The 12479-nt window shown below is 46.5% G+C and overlaps 1 protein-coding gene across 1 annotated transcript in view; it reads left to right on the forward strand.

Moving 5' to 3' along the window:
• LOC140394025 (uncharacterized) overlaps positions 1-12479 on the forward strand; it is a 654493-nt gene that overhangs the window by 607064 nt on the left and 34950 nt on the right. The window contains exons 70-71 of the mRNA XM_072480809.1: positions 5324-5433; positions 9533-9655. Coding sequence (XP_072336910.1) covers positions 5324-5433; positions 9533-9655 — 233 coding nt within the window. The remainder of the gene's footprint in view (positions 1-5323; positions 5434-9532; positions 9656-12479) is intronic.

Below are 12479 nucleotides of genomic sequence, written 5' to 3' on the forward strand. Positions count from 1 at the left end.
TTGTTTTTATCATCCAAAAACTTGTGGAAAGTTTCACTGTAAAGTTGTAGAGGGCTAAATTTGTTCACATCCAAGAGCGGGCCTGGGCACCGTGATGTTTGATTAACACGCAGACATTTTGATGGAGGAAGCATGCTTGCTCAGTTCAATTGTTTCAACATTCAGCCAGCACGATCCCTGCTGTGGATTATACTCTTCCCCACAAGGGGAAATATTCTCTCTGTATCCACTTTACCAAAACCTTTCATTACTTTAAAGACCTACTTTTCATTAGAAAGAAGAGACCCAGCCTGTTGACCTTTTCCTGATCCTGCTGCCTCACAGCGCCGAGGTCCCAGGTTCGATCCCGGCTCTGGGTCACTGTCCGTGTGGAGTTTGCACATTCTCCCCGTGTTTGCGTGGGTTTCACACCCTCAACCTAAAGATGTGCAGGGTAGGTGGATTGGCCACGCTAAATTGCCCCTTAATTGGAAAAAATGAATTGGGCACTTTAAATTCTAAAAAAAAACCTGGGACGAAATTCTCCCGAAACGGCGCGAAGTCCGCCGACTGGCACCCCAAACGGTGCCAATCAGACGGGCATCACGCTGCCCCAAAGGTGCGGAATGCTCCGCATCTTTGGGGGCTGAGCCCCAACATTGAGGGGCTAGGCCGACGCCAGAGGAATTTCCGCCCCGCCAGCTGGCGGAAACGGCCTTTGTTGCCCCGCCAGCTGGCGCGGAAATGACATGTCGGGGCGGCGCATGTGCGGGAGCGTCAGCGGCCGCTGACAGTTTCCCGCGCATGCGCAGTGGAGGGAGTCTCTTCCACCTCCGCCATGGTGGAGACCGTGGCGGAGGCGGAAGGGAAAGAGTGCCCCCACGGCACAGGCCCGCCCGCGGATCGGTGGGCTTTGTTGCAACCCTGCTCGCTGACTATCCCCCCTACGCACAATTTGCTGTCATCCACAAATTTGGAAATTGTGTTTTTGGTTTCAAAATCTATGTTGTTAATGTCAATTGTGAACAGCTGTGGAACCAGCCCTGACCCCTTTGTAAATCAAATACCCATCCCACATCACTCTGAATAAGTAGCTCTTCATTCTGCCACGTCTACTGACTCCACATTCTCTGACTTTCATGTGTCTATAATAGGACACCGAAGGCCTTCTGAAAATCCAGATCAATTACAACTGCTGCAATACCATCGTCTTCCAACAAGGTCGATCCCTGTTGAAATCCATGCTGACTATTCATTGTCCAGGCAGCATGGTGGCACAGTGGTTAGCTCTGTGGCTTCACAGTGCCAGGGTCCCAGGTTCGATTCCCAGCTGGATCACTGTCTGCGTGGAATCTGCACATTCTCCTCATGTCTGCGTGGGTTTCCTCCGGGTGCTCCGGTTTCCTCTCATTAGTCCCGAAAGACATGCTGTTAAGTAATTTGGACATTCTGAGTTCTCCCTCTGTGTACCCGAACAGGCGCCGGAATGTGGCGACGAGGGGCTTTTCACAGTAACTTCATTGCAATGTAAGCCTACTTGTGACAATAAAAATTATTATATTATTATATTTTTCATTTCTAGATATTCTTATATTCGCTCCTTTAATTGAGATTCTATTATTTTCCTGCAACTGATGTTAAACCGCTGGCCTGTAATTCCCTGGACAAGTTCTGTCCCCCTTTTTTAATTTAGGAATTACATTCGCTTTCTGCCAATCATCTGGGACTACACCATTTCCTGAACAAATTATAAATGATGAGCAGTAATGCCTCTGCTATCTCTTCCCTAGATTATTTTAAAATATGTGTAGGCAATCCACCTGGTCCAGGACTTTGATCCTCTTTGAGTCTGTTTAGCTTATTCAATATATCACCTCTTTTATTTTAAATACACTTAACCCATCGCTCATCTCATCAGACATGTCTATCTGTTCTATCTCCCTGGTAAATACAGAATCAAAATAATTATTTCACATTTCTGCCATCTGGCTGTGGTTATCTGTGACATTATCCCGTCTATCGCTCAATTGCTCTATTCTCATCATAGCCTTGCTCTTTTTACTAATGCACCTATAAAATATTTTACTATTCTGTTTTATGATAACTTCATAGTTCCTCTTTGCTTTGTTAATTGTTTTCTTTTGTTATTTCTTGCCTAACCTCTTTGCAATCTGCACACTTCTGTTATCTATATAATTAATACTTCATTCCCAACCCTCAATTGCTCGCTTATGTCTTTATTCATCCATGGAATCTGATTATTGTTTAATTTGTTTTGTCCTTTTAGTGACTATATATTCCCTGCACTCTGTCAGGCACCATTTTAAATATTTCCCATTGTTGATTTACATCATTGTTCATACTGTTGCCCGTTTTATTTTCCCGAGTTCTATTCTCAGTCCCTCAAAATCAAATATTCGCCAATCTATAAATCTGAGTGTTGCCATATATATATATATTCTTCTGATCATCCTCTCAAACGTATTGGGCTGGATTCTCCATCCCACAACACCCAAAGCGCGTTTCCCGATGGAACGGAGAATTGGGCATCGGGGGAAAATTGGGATTGGCACCGGGCGCCAATCCGAATGCTATGCTCCCGACCCCTTGATGGCACGGGATTGAGGGTCACGACCGTACGCCAGCGGGAGGATGTAAATAAATGCACATGTGTCTTAATGAGCTATTCTCCAGCACTCCATGGTTCTTCGGTCACCTGGGCCGGAATAACATGGGCGCGGATCACTTCTGGTATTTACCACTGTGGCCCTGATGTGGTGGACCTTGTGGTGGGCCAAGGGGGTAGCTCCTTAGGGGAATTGCCCCCAAAGTCCATCCAAGGGCCACTCTCTTTCCCCCCACACCACACTGCACTACCTGCCCATGCCACTCTCCCAGACTCCCCCCAAAGCCCCCCAGGACCCCTTTAATAGAGAGTCCCCCCCAGGACCCCATTAATAGTGAGGCCCCCCCAGGGCCCCTTAACTGGAGGATCCCCCCCCCCCCCCCAGGACCCCTTAACTGGAGGATCCCCCCCCAAAGTGGCCCCCTAACTAAAGGGATCCCCCACAGGGTCCCCCTGACTAAAGTGACCCCCCACCCCCAACAGGCAACCCCCTCCCAGAAAAGAGACCAGTGTCTGGAAGCTAGAGAGCAGTCCAGGCAGGGGCAATGCAAAAACATTACATTTGTAATACTTACCTGGAGGCTCCATCTGGTTCATTATTAGAAGGAGAACAGCTGTGACCTGTGCTTTAACCCCTCAGATCCACTCAAGCGTCTGATTGCAATGCACTGCTGCTCTTTGATGTGGTTGATATTTGTAAACATTGAAGTTTCAGCACTTAGAGTCACTCATCCATGAAAGGAGATGAATGAATCAAGGCTGTAGCTTGTTTGTGGAAGCTGTCAATCACAGCCCACTGCTCGAAAGGAGTATGTGACTTTCAGCTAATGGATTTGAGGGATTAAAACATAAATTACAGCTGTTCTCCTTTGATGAATGGACATGTGAAGCTTCTTGGTAAGTAGTACAGCTGTAATTGTTTGAACTGCCCCTGTCTGAACTGCTCTCCATTACAGGAGCGGGTCAGGTCACCCCATAATAGGGGGAAGGGGGACACCCAAGCAATCCGGGGGTGGGGGGAATGCTTTGCAGTGCAGTGGGGCACTGATTTGCTTGGGGGGGGGGGGCGTGGTGACCAGTCAAAGGACATCGCTATTGGGCCGCCCACTCAAAATGTTGGTCCGATAGCAGGATTCCCTCGGGAATTCCTTGTATTCCTCGCCTTCCATGCCACATGTATGGCAAGGTATACTGAATTGCTTCCTGATTCGCGCTAAATAGGTTGCAATTCTCCTCCGGCGGGTGAACATAGCTTCCCAACTGGAGAATTTTAACCATTATGTTCTGGTCACTATTGCCTACAAGTACTATTGCCCCTACCTTTACATCTCTTATCTGCTCTGGTTGTTTTCCCATTATTAGATCCAATAGTGAAACTTCCCTTTTCACCAATTGGGTCAGAAAGGAGTCCTGTAAAAATTGCAGAAACTTAATTCCCTTACCCCCTTTACCCACCATTCGTACCAATTAATATCAGGGTACTTAAAATCTATCATGATGATTATACTATGTTTTTTACTCAATTCTCCTAATTCGTCTGCATATTCCATCCTTCATCTTCCTTGCAGTTTTAGGTGGTCAGTAGATGGCACCAAGTCATGAGATGGATCTTTAATTAACTTTTATCTCTATTGTATTTTTGTCGTGCTGAATAGCTGTCTTCCTTTTTTTCTACTGCCATTATGCCTATTAGGTACAGATACTCCTGCAGTGGAGAGCAAGCATCCGTATGTCTGTGCAGCCATGCGGGAGAAATAAAGTTGGAGCCTTTACAATCACAATCCGTAGCTTCGGACTACCACTTGCATGGAAATGTATATGTTGCCATAGCACTGGGACTCTCTGAGTGAATTATAACACACCACTCCAACTCCCCATTTTCTTTATATTTTCTAAACCTATTAGTCCCTGTAATGTGGAATTCCCAGGCCTGATATTTCTGCTGCCATGTATCATAATCACGACTATGTCTGCTTCTTCCCAATTCATGATTGTCTCCAGCTCCCCTGTTTTATTCCAGACTCTGTGTACATTACTGTATGACACTTTAACTCAGTTTTAGTAGCATTCTCTTTCACTTTATGCTTCACCACATTTGTGGACACCTATTTCAGAACTCTGTTTCTTCCCTTACCATTCAGGTCTTCCATTGCTCAATTCTTTCCTGTGATCTCCTGCCCTGTTTTGTTTGCATTGAGGTTGTTCACGCTTCTTGTACACCTCTCTCCCTGCCCCCCCCATCCCCCTAATCTTACTAGGGTTAAAGACTTTGCTCCATATTTACTCATTCCCTGCTTGGACTTGGGTCCCATCCCAGATCATGTGAAGGCAATCCGTTCAGTGGAGCTCCTTCTTGGCCTGCTGATCACTATATCAAAAGCAGCTAAGTGCTTTGAGTTTCTCTTTTTCACAACATGAAACACTTGGCTGCCTTTGATGTGGTGAGGACCTGTCAATCATAGCAAGAGTGTTTATAAACAATGTGGTTAGCATCAAAGCAGGGTAATGGTAATGTATTCAAGTGTGAAGGGAAAGATCACTGGTGACGGGCCAAATGCTGGAAAGTGGGATTAAAATGAGCAGCTAGTTTATTTTTATTCTTTTTTTGGCCGGCGCAGACACGATGGGCTGAATAGCCTCTTTCTGCTCTGTAACTTTTCTATGGTTCTAAATAAGTAAACAAAGTTTATCATTCATGCTTTTACTTGTTGTTTGCAGGTTTATCAGCTGGTCTGTTTGGAACAAATGATAATGAAGCTGGAAATGAGTTCACCCTACCCAATCACTCGCAAACTGAGGACGTGGAAGAGTTTACCCAGAAGTGGCAGGTAGAGTATTGATTCCAGCACATTTTCACAGCCAATGATGAAATTGTTGGCTGGAACCCACATCCTGGCTGAAAGGTCAGGGGCGTGCCAACCCCACAGGGCCAGGAAGCAAGTTCAAACCCGTAATAGGCCGTTCAGTGACAAAGGTCACGGCTCCCACTCTCACCGAGAAAGATGCCCCGCCTCCAAGAGCTTCCAGCCAATGAGGCTCCCACAAGGAGCGCCAAGAGGAGGCCGGATTGAAAGGTGAGTCAGCCTGGCTTCACCGAGGCCAGTCAGCAGGCACCGTCAAGGGCTGTCAATCAGGAGGCCAGGGTGGGGTGATATAACAAGCCTGTGGGGTTGGGGGGGGGGGGGGGGGGTAGTGTCATGATGATCACTTGTTGCAGTGGGGGAGGAAGGGAGAATCCATCGTGGGTACCCAAATAAAATAGACCTGCCCCACCCCATAGGCATGAGGCCACCAGGGTTTATCTGGCAGTCTCACCACATGGCACAGGCAACACCCCCCTCGCCAACTGGTGCTGCAACTTTATCTGTGGTAGCGTGAGGAGGCATGACGTAGCCATTAATTGGCCACTTGAGCCAAGGGAAGATGGGCCACCAGCTGAGGCGGGTAGGCGACAGGTATGATACTCCACCATGGGACCTGATCTTACACCATCTCAAAGGTTAAGGGCAACAGATGTATAGGAACGCCACCCCCTGCAATTCCCTCTCCAAATCAAACACCAACCCGAGTTGGAAATATATCACTGTGCTGGGGCAAAATCCTGGAACTCCCTCCCTAACAGCACTGTGGGTGTACCGACACCACAAGGACTGCAGCGGTTCAAGATAGCAGCTCACCGCCACCTTCTCAAGAGCAATTAGGGACGGGCAATAACTGCTGGCCTAGCCAGCGACAGCCCAAATCTCATGAATGAATTTTAAAAAAAATATTAGCCCCTTTTCATTCCACCAACACAAACATGAAAGTGAAGCAACAATCAGAAATAATTATGATGGACAATTTAAGCCACAGCTCAGTTTGGTTGGGGATTAACTCTGCATTCGAAAGAGAATAAAAATGTTTAACATTGGGCAGGATTTTCCAGCCCTTCCTGCCGACCAGATCTTCCAGTCCCGCCAATGACGATCTCCCTCGGCAGGTTCCCCGCGGTGGGACAGCTGAACCACACAGAGCTCCGTAGACATCCATCGGATCGGAAGATTCTGCCAGCGACCAATCCAATGAGATGCCTCCACTGCCAGAAAACACGCTTCGATGGGGAGGGGGGCAGAAAATCTCACCAATTGACTTTATACGGCAATTAACCATAAAACAATCTGCACTTCACAAACGCGAACCATTTATCCTGTGTGTTCGTTGATGAGACATTTGACTTGATTGCAATTATTGTTACTGTTTCCTTAATTGATGTTTGTAGCTTTTCTTCTATAAACTAAAGAAAAACTGAACATCTGAAATAAAACCACAAAATACTACAAATGTTTAATTGGCACCAGAAAGAGAAAATAATTATTCTTTAATTAAAAATGCTCTGGGTTCCCTTGAAACAGTGTTGCTCAATGGAAATTGGTCACTGCGGTATTTTCACCACAAGCATTGATTTTGGTGGGAAATGCCTTGGGTGCAATAATCTGCTTCACATGTGCATTTACTAAACAAACATGCAGCGCAAAACATTGTTGTCTTCCTCTTTTACCAAAATGTGGAATCCTAACATCAGTCATACACAGCCCAATTTAGTGCAGGTTCCAGGTTTCGATCCAGCAGTCGCTGGCAGTTATTTGGCTTTGGAGTGATGAATGGTGACTCACACAAGAAGACATAACAGGCCGAGCTCTGCTCTCCACCCAGATCATGGTTGGCAGCTGCTTACCGTTTTGTCCTCTGCCCTTTTCTCTTTTGGCATAACGGAGCCTGTTGGCGGTCCCTGTTATTGACTCGCTCGCCTGGAGCGGTTGTTCTGACTGTATGGACAGAGAGCTTTTGTCGTTTTCAGTTGGACATTGTTGCTGGTGTTACCATGACTCCGCACATGATTTCAGCAGCTAATCAATAAACAGTAACCAAAGACGTGAAATACACACAATGATCAAAGGAACAGACTTGTCTGTGCCCAGTAGTTTAATACAGGTGAGGCTAAGTCAGAAGCCCACACTTCTCATCTGACTTTTCTCCCCACTACAGTCAATAAGGAGTTAAGCAGGCTGCAAACTCACTATCATTTGATTTACATACTACACAAAATCAATATCCAGCTCCCTGCTTACTACTTCACTAACACAAAGGGTTAAATACACATGCATATACTCATAATGCGACCATGTCCCAATGACTATCTATTACTCATTTTCACTTACTGATCAATTATTGTGACTGATAAATTTGATAACACTGTGATAAAAGATCAGATACAAAACAATAGCCTGTTTTAGTTTGTCAAATGCTGGAGGCCTACTCTGCCTTTTCAGTATTCTCTGTTTTTAATTCTTAATTGTAGTTGGCTTTATTTTAAGTGAATTTGATTATCCTAAAGTTGCAAACAGATGTGATCCCATCATAATGCGATGCTGCAGTGGAGAAGTTTGCTAAAGCTTGACAAACATCTTCCATTGAGTAAAATGGAATAAACGTGTAACATCTACGTGCATCGTCCTTTTTAACAAATTATTAAACAAATTAAATTGGGGGCTTTCATGAGAATGGTTAAGCACATTGCCCCTTAATAAATTCCGAAATGATGAGTGAATTACTGTGTGTGACCAAAATTGTTTCACCAAAAAGAAAATGCAGCAATGCAAATAAAAGTAAGATGCTTAGGTCATTTGGAGAAATGTTTCTGTCCTGGAATTGTATTGTTTTATTGTGATGTCTTGTTGTTCATCAGTTTATGGTATCTTTCTACTTTTGTTAGGGAGGACTAAACCGACCGGCCAAAACTGCTAAGTGATTTAAGATAATTTACTTGTCTTCTGAATTGAGATATGATACTGGGAGATGGTGGCAGAGTGCTAATGTGACTCATCTACTAATGTAGAGATTCAAGCTAACACGCTGGGGACATGGGTTCAAATCCCACCCTGGCCGTTAATTTTTCAGTTAATCGAAACAACATCTGGATTATAAAGTTAGTCTCCGTAATGGGGACCATGAAACTAGCATTGATTGTTGATGAGTCACTAATATCCCTTAGGGAAGGAAATCTACCATTCTTACCTGACCTGGCCTACAGGCGACTCCAAAAGCTACAGCCATCCAAAATAGTATAGTAAGCCACTCTGTTCAAGGGCAATTAGGGATGGGCAATAGGTACTAGCCTTGCCAGTGACGCCCACATCTCATGAATTGATACAAGGGCTGGAATTCTTTGATCCACTGGCAATACACTCTCGCCCATGGGTTTCCGGATAGTGTGGGGTGACTTCAATGGGAATTCCCATTGATAATGGTGGGAGCAGAGAATCCCTCCACCAGAGAATAGTGCGCTGCTGTGAAACATGCGGCTGGGAGGCCGGAGAATCCTGTCCAAAGAGTCAGAGAGAAACTTTTTTTTTGAAAGATATTGGAGTTGATTTTAGCTCCTGAAGGATTTGTTTTCCTGGTTGCTAATGTGAAGGAGAAAAAAAAAATTGTTTTCAAAAGGCACTCTATTTTTACTTTGTTTACATGTTGGAGACAGCATTACAAACCCTCCGCTCAACCAGAGCAATTTAAGTTCATTACAGGGGCAGGTCTGGGTGCATTGTGTCAGGGCACACTCACAGCGAGCCAGGCTATTGATGTTTTGTTTGTCCCCGTATATCAATGTGCTCGCATCAATGCTATTTTGCATTGTGCCCCAGGTACATGATAAGTGCATCTGCAGGCTAGGGGATGAGGCAATTGACCCGTTGGTAGATCTGTGAAAATGCTGACTCCATCCTGTTGCTGAGTCTGAGGTTAGGCTGTTGCCTTTGGTGTTAAGAATTCCAAGGCAAGGATCATCCTGCCCCATCGAAAGTCAGCCAGCGCAGCCACGATGGGCCTCTTTCTATGCTGCAAACTGTCTTCATGCTGTGATCTTGACCATTTTTCCTCCATTTTCAATAGATTGATGAACCGTGTCGCACGACTGGGAGGAAGATTAAGCTATGCTATGGCAGTGCTTTTCAATACATTTGCAAAGCGTTATTCAAAGGCACCTATTCACCACTGAGAAATTGTTTCCGAGTGGTAAGTTACTGCATCATGGCAGTGGCAGAGCTACTCCATTTTAACTATCTTGCATCTTAATGATGACCTTATCTCTCATAAATAAAACTGTACTTCATAAGACATCACCAGGACTTAATCAAAACAAAGTCTGGGTCCCAAGATTTGCCGGAGCCCAGCAATTATCCCAGGCCTGCAGCCTGCCAGCTGCTTTCCACTGGCTGAAGGCTGAGTGAGAGAGCACCTTGTTTTAATGGCCTAGTAAATATATGTACCGTTGTACACACGTCAAGGATGTCCCTCAGCTAACACAGACCGTAGACTCTGCCTAGCTGCCGCTGTCAGGCAGGAGGGGTGGAGTGGGGGGGGGGGGGGGGGGGGTGGAGAGAAAGAATTACTCTCTCTTCCTCCTTCTGTGGGAGAAACAAATATTGTTTTTTCCAGTTACCCTGGAAACCAGGCTGCTTCCCCTGATCGGTCCCAGCTGCTCCCTTCAGGAGGAAGATCTCCCTCACCTCACTGGCCTCCAACCTTAAGCTGGACTCAACTCACAGGGGGTTTGGAGAAAGCTGGGGAGTCCCGGCATCCTCCAACACAAGGAATCACATATGAAGCAGGCTGCTGAGGTCCCTCCCAGAAGAGACGTTGTGAAAACTCTTGGCAAATTCGGTTCCTGGACATTTTCTAGAGTCCTTCACTGCTGGCGTCAGCATGAAATATTTCAGGGCAGCACTGCCTGTCTGGGATACACAATTTAGTATGAATAAGTATGTTGTATGAATCCCTTCTAACATCAAAAAGCTAAACATCACGTGGCCTATTGAATACTTTGGAAGTAGCTAATTATCTCCACCTTGTAAATGTATATGTACAATGGGAAATAGCTGCAGGAAGCTTTTAAAATATAGATCCACAAATTCTTACTCATTCTACAATATCTATACAAGGGCCTGAGGCAAGGGAGGCATCACTTCTTTACCATCCACGAGAAAAAATTAAGAAAGAGGTATACATTAAATCAGTCAATGACTGTAGGGAGATAAACTGGTATGAATAAGGGTTTGTTATAAATGGATTGGGGCGGCACAGTGGCTCAATGGTTAGCACTGCTGCCTCACAGCTCCAAGGATCCGGGTTCAATTCCGGCCTCAGGTGACTGTCTGCATGGAGTTTGCACGTTCTCCCCGTGTCTACGTGGGTTTCCTCCGGGTGTTCTGGTTTCCTCCCACAATCCAAAGAAGTGCAGGTTAGGTGGATTGGCCATGCTAAAGTGCCCTTCGTTCAAAAAGGTTACGTGGGGTTACTGGGTTACGGGGATAGGGTGGAGGCGTGGATTTAGGTAGGGTGCTCTTTCTGGGGGCCAGTGCAGACTCGATGGCCCAAATGACCTCCTTCTGCACTGTACATTCTATGATTTTTTTTCTGTGAGTTAAAAAGAAAACCATAATGAATATCATTAGTAAAACATTGCCCCCCCCCCCCCCCCCGCCTTTGGACCTGGAACTCAGAAAGCCAGGTGTGGTGAAGCCAGAACCCCAAGAAACCGATATGTTGCGGACAGGCAAAGCGAGGCCTTGGCAGGCCAAGGAGGGTAAATTAAAATCAGGCCCAGGAGGTTGAGGTTTTGTCATTTTGGTGGGACTGGGAGCAGACAGTGACTGAGGGAGTGTGTGTCAGCTAGTGACTGTGCGGGTCTGTGTGAGCAAATGACTGTGTGTTTGAGTGACTGAGACTGTATGTGTGGGGGGGGTGCATGGGTCAGAGAGTGACTGTGTGCCAGCTAATGGTGCACTGTCGGAAAACATGCAGCTGGGGTACCGGAGAATAAAACACAACGGGCAAAATTCTCCACATCGCAACACTGCAAAGGTGAATCGCGATTGGGCGGAAAATCAGGTGTCTGGCCAATATCGAGGTCCACACCCGACGTCGATCTGGGCGCCATGCTTTGGTACCTCGCTAGTGGCAATAACAATGCCTGTGCCATACATCAGTGGTGGCATACAAACCGGTTTTTGTATGCATTTAAATATGATTAGCAGGTGGGCACCCTGCTCAGGTGGACGTCTTGTGGGCGTGAATTACTACAAGTATTTACAAACAGGGACTGGATGCCAAGGGGGAGGGGGAGCGAGCGGTTAAAATAACAATGAAAAATCATAGGGCGGCACGGTAGCACAGTTGCTTCACAGCTCCAGGGTCCCAGGTTTGATTCCCGGCTTGGGTCACTGTCTGTGCGGCATCTGCACGTTCTTCCCGTGTCTGCGTGGGTTTCCTCCGGGTTCTCCAGTTTCCTCCCACAGTCCCGAAGGACATGTTGTTAGGTAATTTGGACATTCTGAATTCTCCGTCAGTGTACCCGAACAGGCGCTGGAGTGTGGCGACTAGGGGCTTTTCACAGTAACTTCATTGCAGTGTTAATGTAAGTCTACTTTTGACAATAATAAAGATTATTTATTTATTTATTGAAACTGTCGGGCCCGGGCCCGGGCCAGGGGCAGTAGCAGATAGTGACTTGGTGCCAAGTCCGTGAACTTTGGGTGTCCCCCCTCGGGATCGGGGTGTCCTGGCTCAGACCACCATTCCTGCTGCCTGTCTTTAAACACACCCATTTGGTGCTACTTTCAGGATCCTGACTGCTCACACTGCTGAGTGCTTCCAGTGTCCTTTGAATGCTCAGAAGGCCTCTGGTCACCTGGTAGCCCACCTAAGCTGCCCCTCTGGATATCCTCATACACCAGGGGCGGGATTCTCCGACCTCCCGCCGGGCCGGAGAATCACGGGGGGACGGCGTGAATCCTGCCCCGCCGCCGGCTTACGAATTCTCCGGCGCCATGGCCGGCGC

The sequence above is a fragment of the Scyliorhinus torazame genome, chromosome 17 (assembly GCF_047496885.1).
Source record: "Scyliorhinus torazame isolate Kashiwa2021f chromosome 17, sScyTor2.1, whole genome shotgun sequence".
NCBI classification, from domain to species: Eukaryota; Metazoa; Chordata; class Chondrichthyes; order Carcharhiniformes; family Scyliorhinidae; genus Scyliorhinus; species Scyliorhinus torazame.